The sequence below is a fragment of the Ahaetulla prasina genome, chromosome 8, assembly GCF_028640845.1.
Source record: "Ahaetulla prasina isolate Xishuangbanna chromosome 8, ASM2864084v1, whole genome shotgun sequence".
NCBI lineage: Eukaryota > Metazoa > Chordata > Lepidosauria > Squamata > Colubridae > Ahaetulla > Ahaetulla prasina.
This window is the reverse complement of record NC_080546.1, coordinates 13,116,351-13,136,746: the sequence shown is the minus strand read 5'-3', so window position 1 is coordinate 13,136,746 and position 20,396 is coordinate 13,116,351. Positions and strand designations below refer to the sequence as shown.

General features: G+C 41.6%; 1 protein-coding gene across 1 annotated transcript in view; it reads right to left on the bottom strand.

Moving 5' to 3' along the window:
* Positions 1 to 760: 760 nt before the first annotated feature.
* Positions 761 to 20,396, bottom strand: part of CFAP299 (cilia and flagella associated protein 299) — a 349,756-nt gene continuing 330,120 nt past the window's right edge. The window contains exons 7-8 of the mRNA XM_058193437.1: positions 12,441 to 12,698; positions 761 to 1,512 (exon numbers count right to left, since the gene is read on the bottom strand). Coding sequence (XP_058049420.1) covers positions 12,603 to 12,698 — 96 coding nt within the window. The 3' untranslated portion in view covers positions 761 to 1,512; positions 12,441 to 12,602. The remainder of the gene's footprint in view (positions 1,513 to 12,440; positions 12,699 to 20,396) is intronic.

The window sequence follows — 20,396 nt, the reverse complement described above, 5'->3', positions numbered from 1 at the left end:
GTTTGAAGCGCAAGATGAAACACACACAAATTACTCTTCAGTCACCCGTGTTTTTATGATCATGTGGTTAATAGATATGTGCTATAATTTTAAACCCCTGCATCAATTCTACTTTTTTTTAACCCTGCAGGCAAAGACATGGTTTTTGCTGTAATTTAACTAACTTCAAAAGCGCTGATTTATAGAGCACAAGAAAGGACACACCTTGCAGAAATAATTTCCATATCCTTTGCAAGTTTTAATTTTGTTTACTTTTGATTTCTCAGATTTACTTAATGTTCCCCTCTGCCTATGTGTGTGTCTTTCCACTTCTGGGTGATACTTGCCATGTTCCATGGATTTTGTCATACTGTAGGTTTTTATTACTTTGAGATCAGAGTTTTGTCAGAAAGTGGGGGCAATAGAAGTTATTTGAAAGCATTGCAGAATGTAATTGCCATTCATCACCTTTCTAATGAAAGCATTATCAAACTTTTCTTGGTGTGTTTAGGATTTCACTGAAGATAACAGCTGAGCTTTGAAACTTCCTTTACGTTAGTCTTTGGACATAATAAAGTTTTTCTTTGAAACCTCCCACTGTTTTCACCCACCAGATGAATGAACGCATTGCAGCAACACGGAAGGTAAATAAATAAATCCCACACATGATTGCAATTGATTAACTAACAGAAGGTTTACCGTACTGAATATTGTTGTAGCCATGCTACAATAGAAAATTAATTTTCTAAGAGAAAAATAATAACAGCCATATATCATTTTACCAAAGTTCACTTTAAGATTATAATACAGTGTACATTTAACCTTTTTTTCCTACATATTCGCCTATTTCTTTTTTGCCAATTTTATCACATCATCTTTAACCTGTCCATCCTCTGTTTCCATTTTCAGTAAAAGTTTGTTCCATTTAACAGTAATATGATCATCATTTGTACACAATTCTACATGACTCTTACCATTTTCAGACTCATAACTCTTTATCAAATTTAAATCTTTGCATTAGCCGAACACAGAAAAACCAATGACATGTATAACCTTCCAATTCCAAGTCTTCTTTTTAACTTAAATTCTCCTTGAGGAAAAAAAATCAGTATATCAACATAAATTAATTAGTTTGTTTAACTACAATTTTTCTTCTATAAAAACCTTCTTGAAGTGACAACCATAATGGGATTTTAGGAGACAATCTTGCCTTCTACTTATTTCAGATTCACATTATGCTCCATCTAATGAAATGATTTTTAAAACTTAAATTGACCTTAACTTTATTATACCATAAGTAGCTGTGCCAGCCAAATCTTAAATCATGTTTCTCCTATTTCTCAAAGTCACTCACTCCAAACAAAAAGCTACAAAATATAATTTGAAGTCTTATAACCCTAAACCCTTGTTTCTTTGGCATCCTGCAGCAATTTCCATTTAATTCTTCATTTCGTGCCTTGGCAGACAAATTCGGACATATTCTTTTGCCATTGTGTAAGTGGTACATCATACATCAGTTAGCACTGGTATTGTCTGAAATAAAAATAACATTCTCAGCAAGACAATCATCTTAATCATAGAAATTATTCCCAACAATGACTTTGCTGAGGGCAAAAGAAGAACGGGACGACAGAGGACAAGGTGGCTGAATGGAGTCACTAAAGCAGTTGGTGTGAGCTTAAATGGACTCCCGAGGATGGTAGAGGACAGGAAGGCCTGGAGGAACGTTGTCCATGGGGTCGCGATGGGTCGGACACGACTTCACAACTAACAACAACAACCCCACAATGTTTTCCATATATATAGACCAGGGGTGTCAAACTCAATTTCATTGTGGGCCGCATCAGCGCTGTGGTTGACCTTGGGGGCGGGCAGGTGGGCGTGGCTGACTGGGTGGGCATGGCCAGCTTGAAGCCACTCCCCAAACTGCTGGCATGTTTCCTCTTTGCATTGGGTAGATTGGGCCAAAGCCACGCAGGCTGGCTCCTTACATTTTCCAGGATGGTCTCGTGGGCTGGATCTGACCACATCGCGAGCCAAATCCAGCTCATGGGCCTTGTGTTTGACACTCCTGATATAGACTATTGTCATAATACTGCAGGTGCTTGTTCATTTTTTAAAGCTAATTTTCTTTAGGATTACTTTATTCTAGTAACATTTGAATCACTGTCTTATTTAGCACCTGCCTCATTTCAGTTTCCAAGTCTGACAGGTTTCCTGTTTTCATTTTGCTTTATTCCGAAATGATACTCTAGTTGATTTAAACTACTTGGAATTTTCTATAATAAAACCCAGCAAACCAACAATCCATTATTACCTTTTAAAATTACCTTTAATGAGTAAACCTATTAGTTAGAAATAATTTTTTTATGGTTCAGTATTAACTGATTGCCTCTGAAAGTGGTGCAGTTATGTTTGTTAGTGGTTTGAAGCGCAAGATGAAACACACAATTTCCTGGCAGAGGACTAGATTAGATGAAATGGATAACAAGTTATTTTAAAAGTAACGTTTAAGAGATATAACACTTCTCTGCAGGAATGGAAATGTTTCTATTATACAGTATCCTTCTCCATTAAAAAGAGGTGAACATGAAGATATACTGTATCAGGGGTGGGTTTCAGCAGGTTCTAGAGAACCGATAGCAGAAATTTTGAGTCGTTCGGAGAACCGGTAAATACCACCTCTAATTGGCCACGCCCCATCTATTCTCTGCCTCCCGAATCCCAGCTGATTGGGAGGAAATAGGGATTTTGCAGTAACCTTCCCCTGGAGTGGGGAGGGAATGGAGATTTTACAGTATCCTTCCCCTGCCACGCCCACCAAGCCACGCCACGCCACGCCTACCAAGCCATGCCCACAAAATCGGTAGTAAAAAAAATTGAATCCCACCACTGTACTGTATGTTTTCAAAAATATTATTTGCAAGAAAGATTGTAGACAAGAAACAATCAGAGACAATCGAGGGTTGGACTAGAAGACCTCCAAACTCCCTTCCAGCCCTATGATTCTATGAATAGTCTTTCCTGGCTAGCAGCATGGCTGGATGAGGAATTCTGGGAGTTGAAGTCCACACATCTTAAAGATGCCAAGGTTGAAAAACATTTCTGTGCAGGTAGTCCTCAATGTATGGCCACAATTGAGCCCAAAATTTATGTTGATAAGTGAAACATTTGTGAATCACTGCAGTTGTTAAATTAGTGACACAATTATTTTTTTTAATCAAGTTTTTTTGATTTTTTCTTTCACACACACATATTTTATGAACAGAGTATTGGCCGTATCATATCTTATACAACTTATATCCAATTTCATTTTACATAGTTACAATTTTTGCCAAAATGTTCTTTTCCATACTTTTTTTAATATTAATACTTCTATACTTATTATATAAACAGCATCACCATCCGCCCTCAAATCCTAGTTTCTTAACATTATTTCAATTAGTTTTCTTATCTTATCCATTGTTAATCATATATATATGTGTGTGTGTATATATATATATATATATATATATATATATATATATATATATATATATATATATGTATGTATATATGTAGGTCTTTGGTTATTCGGGTTTTCTCCCGCGTAAAATTGGAAGTGCCTTGGCGACGTTTCGAAAGTCTCATTCGTCCCGAACAACCAAAGACCTATATACAAACACCGTGAAAACCTCAGAAAAAAAATATATATATATATATATATATATATATATATATATATATATATATATATATATATATATATATATATATATATATATATATATATATATATATAGGTCTTTGGTTGTTCGGGTTTTCTCCGTGTAAGATTAGAAGTGTCTTGGCGACGTTTCGAAAGTCTCATTCGTCATCTTCAGGCTTCAGCCTGCCTGGGAGCAATGTGTACGAAGCAATGTGTAGAAGCACGAAGCTGAAGCCTGAGGATGACGAATGAGACTTCGTTGAAACGTCGCCAAGGCACTTCCAATTTTACGCGGGAGAAAACCCGAATAACCAAAGACCTACATACAAACACCCGCGAAAACCTCAGAAAACATATATATAACAAGAAAATGGCACAGCCCTCCTCCCATATATAAAAGGCACCACAGACAGAATCAGCAAGATTCTCCACAAACACAACATCAAGACAGCATTCTGCACAAACAGAAAAATATCCACCATCCTAAGAAACCCCAAAGACAAAATTGAGTTAGAAAATCAAGGAGTATATGAAATCCCATGCACCGCCTGCCCCACCACATACATTGGACAAACCAACAGAAGAATAAGTGCACGCATTGAAGAACACAAGAACTCATTCAAAAAAGAGGAACCAACTTCTTCCCTGGTCCAACACTTTAAAGTCACAGGACATGATATTGACTTTAAAAAGACCAGAACTATCGCCAAAACTGAACACTTTAACAACAGAATAATCAGAGAAGCCATTGAGATAGAAAAACGCCCACACAGCATGAACAAATGAGATGACACCTCCCGCCTACCAGCCATTTGGAAACCCGCCCTTATTGACAAACGAGTCCTTAACACGAGGAATGACACCAGACCCACACTCACGAGGTCCACACAGGATGTCACCACCGCACATCCACCCAGAAAGCAGACCCAAACCCACACTGATCATGAAGCACGACCAAGGACCAGAAGCCAGACTGCAGCTGCAACATTAGCCATTTCAAACCCCTCCAATCCATACATGCAGCAGACTGACACCCACTATGAAGATGTAGCACGATCACAAAGCCAAACAACAGCTATGCAGCTCACCAGCTCAAATTCCCCTGCAACACAGACTAAATTGAGCACAACCAAGCCCCCACCCAAACAGGACACACCCCCAGCCAATCAGAGCACAGCCAAGCTCCCACCCAATCAGTTCAAACCCCCACTAGCAGTTAAAAGGAAGAAACAGCTGCGATCACACATTGCTCCCAGAAGCACGAAGCTGAAGCCTGAAGATGACGAATGAGACTTCGTCGAAACGTCGCCAAGACACTTCCAATTTTACACGGGAGAAAACGCGAACAACCAAAGACACATATATATATATATATATATATATATATATATATATATATATATATATATATATATATATATATATATATATATTTCTCTTTTAATTTTTATATTGATTCGTTCTTCACCCTAATAAATTTGAACATGCTTGGGGTTGCCTTCCTACCATTTCATCTCCCTCGTTTCGCAACGATTCTTCTTCTCCTGCTCCTCTCTCCTTCCTTCTTACAATTGTGACACGATTGTTAAGTGAATCTAGCTTCCCCATTGATTTCTGCTGGTCAGAAGGTCACAAAAGGGGATCACAGAACTCCAGGACACATAAACGCGAGTCAGTTGTCAAGCATCCAAATGTAAATCACATGACCACAGGGATGTTGCAATGGTCATAAGTGTGAAAAATGGTCACCCGTCACTTTTTTTCAGTGCCGTTGTAACTTTGAACGGTCACTAAGCAAACTGTTGTAAGTCGAGGACCACCTGTAGCTGGGCTTCCTTATCAACTGCTAAAGATTCATGTATTTGTGCTATACCCCATGGCAATAGCTATAGCAGTTAGACTTATATACCGCTTTACGGTGCTTTACAGCCCTCTCTAAGCGGTTTACAGAGTTAGCCTATTGCCTACAACAATTTTGGATCCTCATTTTACCCACCTCGGAAGGATGGGAAAGCTGAGTCAACGTTGAGCCTGGTGAGATTTGAACTGCCAAACTGCAGGCAGCCGGTAGGCAGCAGAAGTAGCCTGCAGTACTGCACTCTAACCACTGCGCCTTCTTTCCGTATACAAATTTTTGTTTTTCAACAAAAAACAAGGGAGAACCTCTAGCTAAGATTCTGTGTAGTTCGGAGAACCCCCAAATCCCACTCCTGAGTGGCCCTGCCCACCCCAACCCTCCTCTCCCAGGAGTCCCCACATGGCCCATTTTGGATGCAGGTAAGTGCAGGGCGCACACGGAGCTCATGGAGAGCAAAAAATGGGCCTACCGGAAGTTCGGGAAGGCCGGAAACGGACCCATTTCCTGCCTCCAGAGGGCTTCTGGAGCCTGGGGAGGCCGTTTTTGCCCTCCCGGAGGCTCAACAAAAGCCCCCGAAGGGCAAAAAGCCCCCACCTCATGGTGCAGAAGGCCGACTAGTCCACGCCCACCATGGCCACACCCACCTAGCAACTGGGCAGAGAACCCCTTGCAAAAATTTTGGAAGCCCACTCCTGCATTGCGAGACCTAGTTAGCTGCTGCCTGGGATCCAATCTACAGAGCAACCTACCAATCAGCCTTCCATGGCGATTACTACGGGTGCAAAGCTGGGAATTGTGGGAGAACATCTGGAGACCCCGATGGAAGGAAAGGCTGCTTTGTGCTTTGGGCCGCTGTTGGTTTATGTTGTGAATGTTGCTTCTACCTGAGCAAGTTCTGCCTTCATCAGAACATTGAATTGAACGTGTCCAGAAATATTATACAAGAAGAGTTCTCCTCTCCTCTGAATGCAACAAAATACCTTATGCACCAGACTTGAAATCCTGGGTCTAGAAAATTTAGAACTACGCCGTCTTTGACATGACCTGAGTTTAACTCATAGAATCATCTATTACAATGTCCTTCCTGTCAAAGACTACTTCAGCTTCAATTGCAACAATACATGAACACAGAATAGATTTAAGCTAAATGTTAACCACTCCAATCTTGATTGCAGAAAATATGACTTCAGTAACAGAGTTGTTAATGCTTGGAATAAACTACCTGACTCTGTGGTCTCTTCCCAAAATCCCCAAATCTTCAACCAAAAACTGTCTACTATTGACCTCACCCCATTCCTAAGAGGTCTATAAGGGGCTTGCATAAGAGCACAAGAGTGCCTACCGTCCCTGTCCTATTGTTTCCTTTCTTTATATTCAATTAATTTAGTTATTACATACTCATACTTATATATATATATTTATATACTGTATAGTTATTTCATGCTTACGCTCATATATACTGTGTGACAAAATAAATAAATAAATAAATAAATAAATCTCAGCTCATAATGTGGCTCTAAACTGAAAGACAGTTTTGGACCGTCCTTGCGTTGCCTTCATCATGTTAGCTTCCTGGAACTGAGCCCATCTCTTAATGAATTTTACCTCTCCCATCTCTTAATGAATTTTCTTCCATTTTGGGGCCTCTTAAAAATTGCCGCACTTTGAAGAACCTGCTCAGTGTGCAAGCATCCCAGCCCTGGGTGTCCTTTCATTCTCTCTCTCTCTTTTTTTAAAAAGCAGTATAGTCCTTTAAAAAGCAGCAGCCCTGGAGCTGCTGCTCCTCTCAATGCCTTCCTCGATTCTTTGCTAATTCCCAGGCTGCTTTCTTCCCAGCCCTTCCTGTAAGCACTTGGCCCATGGCGTCATCTGTTCCCCACTTAAGTAGGTGGGGTCCTTTTAATTAGAGATTTGCAAACTAACGAAGGGAATCGCTCTCCGCGGAGATGCGAAATTAGCTTTCCTGGCTTCTGCCTGAGACCCTTTAGGAAGGAAAAAGGAAGGAAGGAAGGGATTCTCGTGTGGTGGATTGGAAATTGTGTAGATCGGGGTTTGCCCTCCAGGTGTGTTGGGAACAAAATGTGCATTGTTATAAATCGTGGGAAGTGTAGTTCAGGAACATCTGGAGCAAAGCTGGCTGAGGAATTCTGGGAGTTAAAGTCCACAAGTCTTAAAGTTGACAAGGTTGGAGACCCATGATCTGGAGAACATCAGGTGTGGGGGGGATTCAAATGTCCTGAATGAACCTAATGGTAAAACCTTCGGTTTTATTTTTCTACCTCACAACTTACAACAGGGGTGTCAAACGCAAGGCCTGGGGCCAAATCCAGCCTGCGGGGTACTTAGATCTGGCCTGCGGGGCCACCCTGGAAACAACGAAGGACCGGCTCCCGGAGCTCTGGAGGGCCGTGTGTGGCTCTCTGGGCTCCATTTTCGTTGGCAGAGCATTGCAGGAGGCCATGGCAGCCAAAAAACGGAGCTTGAGAGCCCGTTTTCTTTTGCAGAGCGCTCGGGCCACCCCAGGAGCCCCCAAAGCACCTGAGGGTAGAACAAGAAGCAATGGATGGAAACTAATCAAGGAGAGAAGCAACTTAGAACTAAGGAGAAGTTTCCTGACTGTTAGAACAATTAATCAGTAGAACAACTTGCCTCCAGAAGTTATGAACGCTCCAACACTGGAAGTTTTTAAAGAAGAGATTGGACAACCATTTGTCTGAATTTTTTTTTTTTTTACATTTATATCCCGCCCTTCTCCGAAGACTCAGGGCGGCTTACAGTGTGTAAGGCAATAGTCTCATTCTATTTGTATATTTACAAAGTCAACTTATTGCCCCCCCAACAATCTGGGTCCTCATTTTACCTACCTTCTAAAGGATGGAAGGCTGAGTCAACCTTGGGCCTGGTGGGACATAGAACCTGCAGTAACTGCAGGCAGCTGTGTTTTAATAACAGGCTATCTTACAACCTGAGCCACCACGGTGAAGGGTGAAGGGTTTCAAATGGTGAAGGGTTTCCTGCCTGGGCAGAGGGTTGGACTAGAAGATCTCCAAGGTCCTTCCAACTCTGTTATTATTATTATTATTAACATGGATGACATTGAGCTGGCCACGCCCACCATGGCCACACCACCCAGCAACTGGGCAGAGAACCCTTGCAAAATTTTGACTTCAGTAACAGAGTTGTTAATGCTTGGAATACACTACCTGACTCTGTGGTCTCTTCCCAAAATCCCCAAATCTTCAACCAAAAACTGTCTACTATTGACCTCACCCCATTCCTAAGAGGTCTATAAGGGGCGTGCATAAGAGCACAAGAGTGCCTACCGTTCCTGTCCTATTGTTTCCTTTCTTTATATTCAATTAATTTAGTTATTACATACTCATACTTATATATATATATATTTATATACTGTATAGTTATTTCATGCTTACGCTCATATATACTGTGTGACAAAATAAATAAATAAATAAATAAATAAATCTCAGCTCATAATGTGGCTCTAAACTGAAAGACAGTTTTGGACCGTCCTTGCGTTGCCTTCATCATGTTAGCTTCCTGGAACTGGGCCCATCTCTTAATGAATTTTACCTCTCCCATCTCTTAATGAATTTTCTTCCATTTTGGGGCCTCTTAAAAATTGCCGCACTTTGAAGAACCTGCTCAGTGTGCAAGCATCCCAGCCCTGGGTGTCCTTTCATTCTCTCTCTCTCTTTTTTTAAAAAGCAGTATAGTCCTTTAAAAAGCAGCAGCCCTGGAGCTGCTGCTCCTCTCAATGCCTTCCTCGATTCTTTGCTAATTCCCAGGCTGCTTTCTTCCCAGCCCTTCCTGTAAGCACTTGGCCCATGGCGTCATCTGTTCCCCACTTAAATAGGTGGGGTCCTTTTAATTAGAGATTTGCAAACTAACGAAGGGAATCGCTCTCCGCGGAGATGCGAAATTAGCTTCCCTGGCTTCTGCCTGAGACCCTTTAGGAAGGAGAAAGGAAGGAAGGAAGGGATTCTCGTGTGGTGGATTGGAAATTGTGTAGATCGGGGTTTGCCCTCCAGGTGTGTTGGGAACAAAATGTGCATTGTTATAAATCGTGGGAAGTGTAGTTCAGGAACATCTGGAGCAAAGCTGGCTGAGGAATTCTGGGAGTTGAAGTCCACAAGTCTTAAAGTTGCCAAGGTTGGAGACCCCTGATCTGGAGAACAACAGATGTGGGGGGGATTCAAATGTCCTGAATGAACCTAATGGTAAAACCTTCGGTTTTATTTTTCTACCTCACAACTTACAACAGGGGTGTCAAACGCAAGGCCTGGGGCCAAATCCAGCCTGCGGGGTACTTAGATCTGGCCTGCGGGGCCACCCTGGAAACAGCGAAGGACCGGCTCCCGGAGCTCTGGAGGGCCGTGTGTGGCTCTCTGGGCTCCATTTTCGTTGGCAGAGCATTGCAGGACGCCATGGCAGCCAAAAAACGAAGCTTGAGAGGCCGTTTTCTTTGGCAGAGCGCTCAGGCCACCCCAGGAGCCCCCAAGCACCTGAGGGTAGAACAAGAAGCAATGGGTGGAAACTAATCAAGGAGAGAAGCAACTTAGAACTAAGGAGAAGTTTCCTGACTGTTAGAACAATTAATCAGTAGAACAACTTGCCTCCAGAAGTTATGAACGCTCCAACACTGGAAGCTTTTAATGAAGAGATTGGACAACCATTTGTCTGAATTTTTAATTTTTTTTTTACATTTATATCTCGCCCTTCTCCGAAGACTCAGGGCGGCTTACAGTGTGTAAGGCAATAGTCTCATTCTATTTGTATATTTACAAAGTCAACTTATTGCCCCCCCAACAATCTGGGTCCTCATTTTACCTACCTTCTAAAGGATGGAAGGCTGAGTCAACCTTGGGCCTGGTGGGACATAGAACCTGCAGTAACTGCAGGCAGCTGTGTTTTAATAACAGGCTATCTTACAACCTGAGCCACCACGGTGAAGGGTGAAGGGTTTCAAATGGTGAAGGGTTTCCTGCCTGGGCAGAGGGTTGGACTAGAAGATCTCCAAGGTCCCTTCCAACTCTGTTATTATTATTATTATTAACATGGATGACATTGAGCTGGCCACGCCCACCACAGCCACGCCCACCACGGCCCCCCCGGAGGTCAAACACAACCCCAATGCGGCCCTCAGTGAAATCGAGTTTGACACCCCTGACCTACAAGGTGGTATCTTCCAGATATGTTCAGAATACTCAATCTACTTATCTTTGGTATAAATATAAACCATTGCTCCTAAACATGTTTGATACAATTAACATTGCACATTTATTATCATTTTTCTATCCCTATTACTTACCTGTTTCTTTTTTTAATTCCTATAATAGTCAAGGAAGTAAACCCCACTGAATTGAAGGACAAAACAGCAAGTTTCCTAAATTCTTAGGAATTTGGTTTCTAAATTTTTAGTATTTTGCAGGAACCTGGAATCAAAAGCAGGAGACAAGGCAGACTTCCAGATGCCAGGAAATGACTGACACTTAATTTCAGTTTCACTTACCTATTATTCTGATTCGTGCACATTTGTTAAGACTATATGAATCTTTTTGGTTGAGTTGCCTCTTGGAATGAATCATAGAGCGGAATCTGATAATTGATTCTTTTGAAGTGTCAAAAGTATTTCTTTTATATAAAATTGACTCCATTTCTGCACTATCTCCAACTTTAACCATTAACCATTAACATAATCCACAATTGATCAAGACTAAAAACAACAGTTGAAGCAAAGATAAATACATTTTTTTGCAGAAGATCGCTAAATGGCATCTCCACTAAATAATTGACAGCCGAGCCGAAGCTGATTAAATCAAGTAAAAATAGCAAACAGGGAAAATCCTTTGCTCAAACTTCCTTGAACTTACAAATGAGTTACCCAGACTTAACCCGCACATCAAAGAGGAAAGCCTGCAAATACAGTAACTTTAATCAAAATATCTTTCCCCACTCAAGTTACTCTTTCTTTGAATTAGACAACACATGAGGCATGTACACACTCATATCTTAAAAGGTAAAGGTTCCTCTCACACATATGTGCTAGTCGTTCCTGACTCTAGGGGGCGGTGCTCATCTCCATTTCAAAGCCAAAGAACCAGCGCTGTCCGAAGACGTCTCTGTGGTCAAGTGGGCAGCATGACTCAACACCAAAGATGCACGGAATGCTGTTACCTTCCCACCAAAGGTGGTCCCTATTTTTCTACTTGCATTTTTTACCTGCTTTCGAACTGCTAGGTTGGCAGAAGCTGGGACAAGTAACGGGTGCTCACCCCATTACGCGGCACTCAGGATTCGAACCTCTGAACTGCCGATCTTTCGATTGACAAGCTCAGCGTCTTACCCACTGAGCCACCACATCCTTATACCCTGACAAAGACTACCTTCCCTATAAATATTTCTAGCTTCCGTACCCCCATTTGTAGCTCCCTTTCGAGAACAGATTCCTTGCTCTTGAAAATAAACTACCTCCTTTCCATTCAGTGTGTGTTCTTGTGAAACCTCGCCTTGAATCGAGACCCCAAATTTTACTTGACAGAAGTATTTATGGAAGAGGTTTTTTTCTGCATTGTTTCAGCATATCTTCTCTATAAGAAAAGTATCTAGGCTAATGGGAAATTTTTTCTCTGGTATATGAAATGAGGCAAGGGACTAATTCAATTTTGTTAAGAAAAAATAGTTAAAAAATGTTTTGCAGATACTGATCTTGGTCCTTTTATGTGTTATTAGCCACACATTTTTATAGTGACAACAATGACATTTATTATGTACTAAAGCGAAAGAAACCCATCAGTTAAAAAGCAGCAAGAAGCAAGTACCTCACCTTGTGTCTGCACACACTTTTAATATTACTATGTAACTACAAGGATTTGAAGCCGGCAAAGAAACACAACAAACCTATAATGAATAGCCACAGGACAGCATCCTGCAAAGAACTTGCGATTTAAGTTTGCAATCTCAATGCTTGTTTCATTTGGATCTTGGACGGCTGTCCAAGGGCCTCCGAGGGTAGATCAAAGATTTCTGCCAATGCATCTAATTCCTCATGAGAACTGACCGTTAGATTTTTCTTCTGAGAACATGGTCATAGATAACGACTTGCAGGTAGAGGTCTGTTTTGATTGGAATCCGTGTTGTGTTGTCTCCGGGAAATGCCTAAGAACCAAATATTAGCCATCATCAGAAAGAGGTAGAGGCGAAAAAATAAGATCAGTCCCAAACATATAACGGCGTTCTCACAACATAGTGAACGAAAAACTAGCAAATCACATTACGGCATGGGTATCAAACTCGATTTCATTCACATCAGGGTTATGTTTGACCTCGGGGGTGGGGGTGGCGTAGCATGGCCAGGGTGGAGGGGGCATGGCCAGCTCAACGCCATTTATGTTGGGCGCACCTGTGGTGGCCAAGTGCTAAGGCAGGACTTCCCTCAGACTCTGCCTCACTCTCATTATAACCTCCCTCCCTTCCTTCCTTCCATTCTTCCCTTCCCTTCCCTCTTCGTTCTCCTTTCTTCTTCCTTCCCCTCTTTCCTTATTTTTCCTTCATTGCTCTCTTCCAATCTTCCCTTCTTTTTCTTTGTCTTCCCTCTTTCCCTTTCTCCTTTCCTGTCCCTTCTTGGATGCGCAAATGCAAAAGGGGAAACATTTCTCCTTTTGTTTTGTTTTTAGTTTGTTTTGCTAGCCCGCTGCCAGCGAAAACGGAGACAGGGTGGGTGGGTGGGCTGCGTGCATTTTTGCTGGCAGAGGCACCGCGTGCTGGTCCTTCACTGTTTCCAGGGCAGCCCTGTGGGCCAGATTTAAGCACCCCCAGCTCATGGGCCTTGAGTTTGACACCCCTGCATTATAGTATCATGCAAATCTGGTTCATATAAGCTTGTAACTAGTATCTGTATAAACTTAGAAAACTTGAGTAAAGAACATGGGTTAGTATGTCATGAAAACACAGCCCTTCTTAAATTAGATGACTGTATAATTCATTGCAATCTTAGATAATCTTTCCTACCCAAAGTAGTCATTTTGGCAAATCTTGTGGGAGAGCCAATCACGAAAAATCTTCTCACAATTCAAGAAGCCAAGTTTTCGTTTATGGTATATTTTGCATACATGATGTACCTTTCTAGGAATAGTCCGATTGTCAGAAGTATATTATACATTAATGATCTCTGCAACCATATTAAAAGTAATTGAACTGCTCCAATCTTGATTGCAGAAAATATGACTTCAGTAACAGAGTTGTTAATGCTTGGAATACACTACCTGACTCTGTGGTCTCTTCTCAAAGTCCCCAAAGCTTCAACCAAAAACTGTCTACTATTGACCTCACCCCTTTCCTAAGAGGTCTATAAGGGGCGTGCATAAGAGCACAAATGTGCTTACTGTTCCTGTCCTACCGTTGCTTCATGCTTATGCTTATGTATGCTGTTATGACAAATAAAATAAATAAATAAAAATAAATAAATAAATAAAAATAAAAAAGTGTAACTGACAAGACGGTAAAGCATTTGTCCATACAGGCATCAAGATTTGACAACTGCAAACTTTTGGTATGAACGTTATGTTACATAGACTTTGGGAGTTGGGCAGCATACAAGTTTAATAAAATAATGGTGATGATTCTTGACCTCATTAGACTTCACATAGCAGTATAAATGAGGAAAGGCCATCTTATTTTTAAATCCTTCCTACCCCATTTGAACAATCTCCATTAATGTTTTTCAATTGTCATTTTGGCTGAGGAACTCAAGGAGTTGAAGTCCACACCCGTTGCCTTAAAGCAGCAAGATTATTGTATGCACAAAAATGGAAGGACACTTCGATTCCTACTATGGACAAATGGTTGTAGAAGTTGATGGAGTTGGCGGAAACGGCAAAATTGACCACTTTGATTGAAGAAAAGAATGTAAGTACTTTTGTACTTTTGTACAAAAAGTAGTTTTGTACATGGAGACCGCTTCTGAACTTCGTACTTGATGTGGAAAAGAATGAACATTTGACTTTAGGGTTTTACTGATTAGACAGATAGATCTTTATAGAAATGGCTTGTTCATATTATTATGAAAAAGCAAAAAGTTGGGATTTGATCTTAATGCTTTATTTTACTATAACAGAGAGTCAAAAGTCAATGCTTCTATTTCTTTCTTTCCTCACTTCTCTTTCCCCTCCCCTCCACTGCTTTTCTATTTACTTTATGTATTGTATTGTATTGTATTGTAGTTCAAAACATTCTTAAAGAGCCATCTCATCCTGGCCACCCTGTTTTTGAACTATTAAAGGTAAAGGTAAAAGTTCCCCTCGCACATACGTGCTAGTCGTTGCTGACTCTAGGGGGTGGTGCTCATCTCCGTTTCAAAGCCGAAGAGCCAGCGCTGTCCGAAGACGTCTCCGTGGTCATGTGGCCAACATGACTCAACACCAAAGGCGCACGGAATGCTGTTACCTTCCCACCAAAGCTGGTCCCTATTTTTTCTACTTCCATTTTTACATGCTTTAAAAACTGCTAGGTTGGCAGAAGCTGGGACAAGTAACGGGAGCTCACCCCAATACACAGCAGCACTAGGGATTCGAACCGCTGAGCTGCCGACCTTTCGATCGACAAGCTCGACGTCCTAACCCCTGAGCTACCGCATCCCTTGAACTATTACCATGAGGCAAACGATACAGGCTGAAAAACAGCTTCTATCCCAGGGCAGTAACCATATTGAATTCTACTGTGTAGTGCAATGTTAATGCAATATCAGGGGGTTTAATTCAATTGTACAGAATGCAAAGGATATGTGTTTTATTTTTTATAGTTATAATGTACACTGAAGATGGCATTTTATTTCGTTGTACGAAGGTACAATCAGGGGTGGGTTGCTCCCGGTTCTGTCCGGTTCTTTTTTTTTTTTTAATTAAAAAAGTTTTACAACAATTAAATTTTTTCCTCTCCTATCCCCCCTCCCCCCCTCCAAACCCCCCCTCCCCCCCGGACTTCCCGGAGCAAACACAAGGTATAGTTCAATAAACTAACAGTCATACATTAAATTTTTAAAATCTAACACAATTATAATCCTTCTCTTTCACATAACCTGACTTCTTCCATTAAAATCAAAAACAACATCCTTCATTCAAAGGCAATCTGAAATTTCTTAATCTGATATCTATTTTGAATATAATCAATCCAATTCTTCCATTCATTTAGATATTTTTCTTGAGTACTGTCTTTCAAAATGAAATTCAACAGTGAAAAAAGTAAGGTTCTACATTTAGGCCAAAAAAACAAAATGCACCAGTACCGTATATGTGGTACCTTGCTCAATAGTAGTACCTGTGAGAGGGATCTTGGAGTCCTAGTGGATAACCATTTAGATATGAGCCAGCAGTGTGCAGCAGCTGTTAAAAAAGCCAACACAGTTCTGGGCTGCATAAACAGAGGGATAGAATCAAGATCACGTGAAGTGTTAGTACCACTTTATAATGCCTTGGTAAGGCCACACTTGGAATATTGCATCCAGTTTTGTGTTGAGACTCTAGAAAGTCAACAAAGATGATTAGGGACTGGAGGATAAAACATATGAAGGGTATAGTTCAATAAACTAACAGTCATACATTAAATTTTTAAAATCTAACACAATTATAATCCTTCTCTTTCACATAACCTGACTTCTTCCATTAAAATCAAAAACAACATCCTTCATTCAAAGGCAATCTGAAATTTCTTAATCTGATATCTATTTTGAATATAATCAATCCAATTCTTCCATTCATTTAGATATTTTTCTTGAGTACTGTCTTTCAAAAAGGCTGAGATTTTGGCCATCTCAGCCAAATTGGAAACTTTCAATATCCATTCTTCTATTGTAGGTACTTCTTTTTTCTTCCAATATTGTCCAATTAACAGTCTTGCTGCTGTTATTAAGTTCAAAATCAATTTCGTCTCAATCACTGTACAGTCTGTTATTATTCCCAAAAGGAAAAATTGCGGCAGGAACTTTATCTTCTTCTTCAAAACATTTTGCATAATCCACCAGATTCTTATCCAGAAAGATTTAATTTTCTTACAAGTCCACCATACATGAAAATATGTAGCATCATCAGAGTTACATCTCCAACGTTTCGCTTGCATATCTGGATGGTTCTGTCCAGTTCTTGAGAACCGGTAGTAAAAACGGCTCTGACATCACATTTGGAAGGCTCCGCCAACCTGCTCTGACATCACATTTGGTGATCTGTGTACGCACAGAAGCGCGCACAAGCGAAGCGAGCACGCATTCACGCTCCCATTGCGAACCAGTATTAAAGGTAAGTAGAACCCACCCCTGGGTGCAAAGACAATAAGGTAAACTAAAACTAAAACTTTATACTTTATAAATCAATAAAAAATGTTAACCTATAAAAGTTTGTCATTGTCTCTTCCCCAGAACTGAAGAAGAGCGACTGGCCCAAGGTCACCAGCCGACTTCATGCCTAAGATGGGACTAGAATTCATGATCTCCTAGCTTCTAGCCAGGTGCCTTTAACCACTAACTGAACAGGTACTTTTGCCTCATATTAAGGTAAGTTTTGAGAAACCCGGGGTTATACGACTCTGCTGTCACCCAAACAATGGAAGGGAAATATTTCCCCACTTAGATAAGGATTCTGGATACACTGAGGATCCTTGATTGATGATGGTCCTTTGTCCCTCAGGACCATTTGAGAAATGTAGTTTTCCATCACCTCCGTACATCAGGAGATACAGTTGTGTTCAATCATTTCCATGCACACCACACAAAAAGAGATCAGCAAAGTAATGCCTACATCTCTAAAGTGTCCAGATTCTTTGGGGCTTTAATGCTTAAAGCAGGGGTCTCCAACCTTGGCAACTTTAAGATTTGTGGACTTCAACTCCCAGAATTCCTCAGCCAGCTTTGCTGGCTGAGGGATTCTGGGAGTTGAAGCCCACAAGTCTTAAAGTTGCCAAAGTTGGAGACCCCTGGCTTAAAGTATACATTTCACACAGCAAGAGAAGATCTGCTTATTCATTACAGATGTTCCACAGCTGCTGGAACTTAGACCGGTGACCCACTTATGAGTGCAACCAAATCCATTCGAGGTATGCATTTTTAAATGTCTCACAAAACCAATGCACTCATTTCGAATGTGTATAATTTGATATTTTGTACCGATGCTATTCATATGCAACCATCTTTCGCGGGAAGCACTTCAAAGAGACCATCCTCCGAGAGCTGTTTCTGCACAAACCGAAACAAATTACCGCCTGGCTTACTCTAGTTTGGTTTGGTTTGACAGGAACCAAAGCAATGGGTGTGTTTGTCGTACACAAACTCTGCCTCAGGACTTTTTAAAAGAGGGCAGCGAAGAACAACTGGATAGGCTCCCATCGCAAGTGAGCAAAGAAACAACTCACAAAGGGGTAGGCCTCAAATCGGCCTAGCATGTCCCATTTTATTGGAAAAGTAGCCCTTTGCTCGGTAGATTCCCGTTGTAAACTCTTGGTATGTAGACTATGTCATCCATGATTGAATTATGACTAGGGTTGCTTTGTTGTGGAGGAAAAAAAATGGTTTGAGCTCCATTTGTGAGTAACCTCTTGTTGGCCACAATCTCTTGCATTGTTATCTCCTTTAGGAGAGAAAAAAAAATCATTGCTCAGCAGAAAGTCCTATGTTTTCCACAAAGAAGGCTGAGGTTTGATTCTCTGCCACCAGCAGTCGGATTCACATATTTTTACCACTGGTTCGCCCAGCGTGCGCATGCTCGCTTCACACGTACAAGTGCGTTCCACACATGTGGCCGTCCTTCCACGCATGCGCTTCGCTTGTGCACACGCCTTCCGCACGTGTGCCCGCTCTCGAAAACATAGTGTTGTGGTCTGTCAGCAGCCTACAGAGCTGGCAACGGAGTCGGACAGCGATGAGGCTGAGGTGAGGCCAGGGCCATCGGGGCGTGAGGTGCGGACTCCAGAGCCTCCAGAGACTGATAGCAGTGAGGCAGAGGAACAGGAGGAGCCTGTTCCTAATGCACGCATGAGAAGAGCTGCCACAAGGTAAGAGCAGCTGAAGCAAAAAGGATAACCAGGGAGTAGCGCCAAGAGATGATTGGCCCCTCCCATAAGGCTTAAAACAGACAAGCAACAGCATTTGAGCTTTGCTGGAAAATGAACATTTTAGCTGCGTCTTCTGCTTCATCTTCTGCTTTGTATACGTCTTTGTTTTTGTGGCTTCTGGACATTTGTGGCTTCTGGACATTTGCCAGGAAGGGCCTTTGGCAGTTTGCCTAATTTGACTGAGGTTTGTGAGATAACTGAGGAATTTGTGTTGGGAGGCATTTGTTTTACTTTGAGTTGAATTACGCTGGGAATGAAATAATTCCCAGCTGTTCGAATAAAGTTTGTTTTTCCACAGACTAAGTTTATTACTACCTACTTGGGCCTGGGTCACAACACATGGCTAAATAGGATGGTATTACACCAGGGTGGGTGCACCTGCAGTTGCTGCTACCAGTTCGCCCGAGCCAGTATGAACCGGCTGAATACCACCTCTGTCTACCACCTTCAGGTAATAGACCAAAAATGTTGTGTAAGGACTTCTTATCTAGATAGAGTGAAAGCAATATGGGAAGCCACTGTCGTGCTAGCTGAACAATATAGGGCAGGGGTCTCTAACCTTGGCAACTTTAAGCCTGGTGGATTTCAACTCCCGGAGTTCTGGGAGTTGAAGTCCGCCAGGCTTAAAGTTGCCAAGGTTGGAGACACCTGATATAGGGTTAAGTCAACCCATACTTTGACCTGGAAGAAAGTAACTTTCCAGAACTAGCTCTGCCATTGGAAAGAAGTAGACAAATCAGACAAAGTAGAAGTAGACAGATCAGTCAATTGTAGGAGCTGGTGAGAGAAAGCTTCTGGATTCTCCTTGAGCTGGGGAACTGAGTAGAGTTGATTCAAAGCTTTTTTTAAGCTCTCTCCACTAGCCCACGCTTCTCCTAGATTTGACGGTGCGGCTATTTTGTTCCCTCAGTCAGCCAAACATCTTAGCTTCGCATCTCCTAAGATCCCACTGAGCTAAAAAAAAAAAAGCTGTGGTAAAAGAAAGGTTGGGATCTCACATAATCTCACTTTCAGTGCTTAAAACTAGGCTAAACTGTAGAGGCTAATTACACAGGACGGCAAATGACTTGTTTCCAGTGTCATGTGAAAGCAGATGTGTTTTTAATTAGGAATGCAGTGTGTGGGAAAAGTTTTCATTGGAACCCCAGTGTTTGAGATGGATCGTGGCCAACGTAAATATCCTTGAACTATGGCTTTAAAACAGACACAAGGGCAGGCCTTATCGCATGTAGCATTTGTTTAATTTGCATACAAGATGCTTTTAATTTTTGAGTGTATATAGGCATGCAGACATGTAAACGAAGTAAAACAATAAAGACACCCTGAAATTAAGGTTGACTCCTGATGGCTGCATCCAAGGCTTCTCTGACCTATCTCAATAGCTGCATCTATCAAGCGTGTCAAAGGGGCTTAGAACTCCCATAAAACGTCAAAACCATCCTCACAATTATTAAACAATAATAGTAATGCAGATAAAATCCCAAATCCATAGCACTCACCCCCCCATTCCATGCTATATACAGACTTAGCAGTGGGTTTTACATTTTGTTACCACGGTTCGCCTCGCACACACATGCTCACTTCACGTGTGCACCTTCCGCACACGTGCCCAGCCTTCTGCACATGCGCCCGGCCTCAGAAATGTGCCTAAATAGGATGGCATTGCGCCGGGGCAAGTGTGGGGGCCCACCCATGATCTCCACTACCGGTTCGTCCAAACTGGTCCGAACCGGCTGAATACCAGCTCTGTACACACTGATA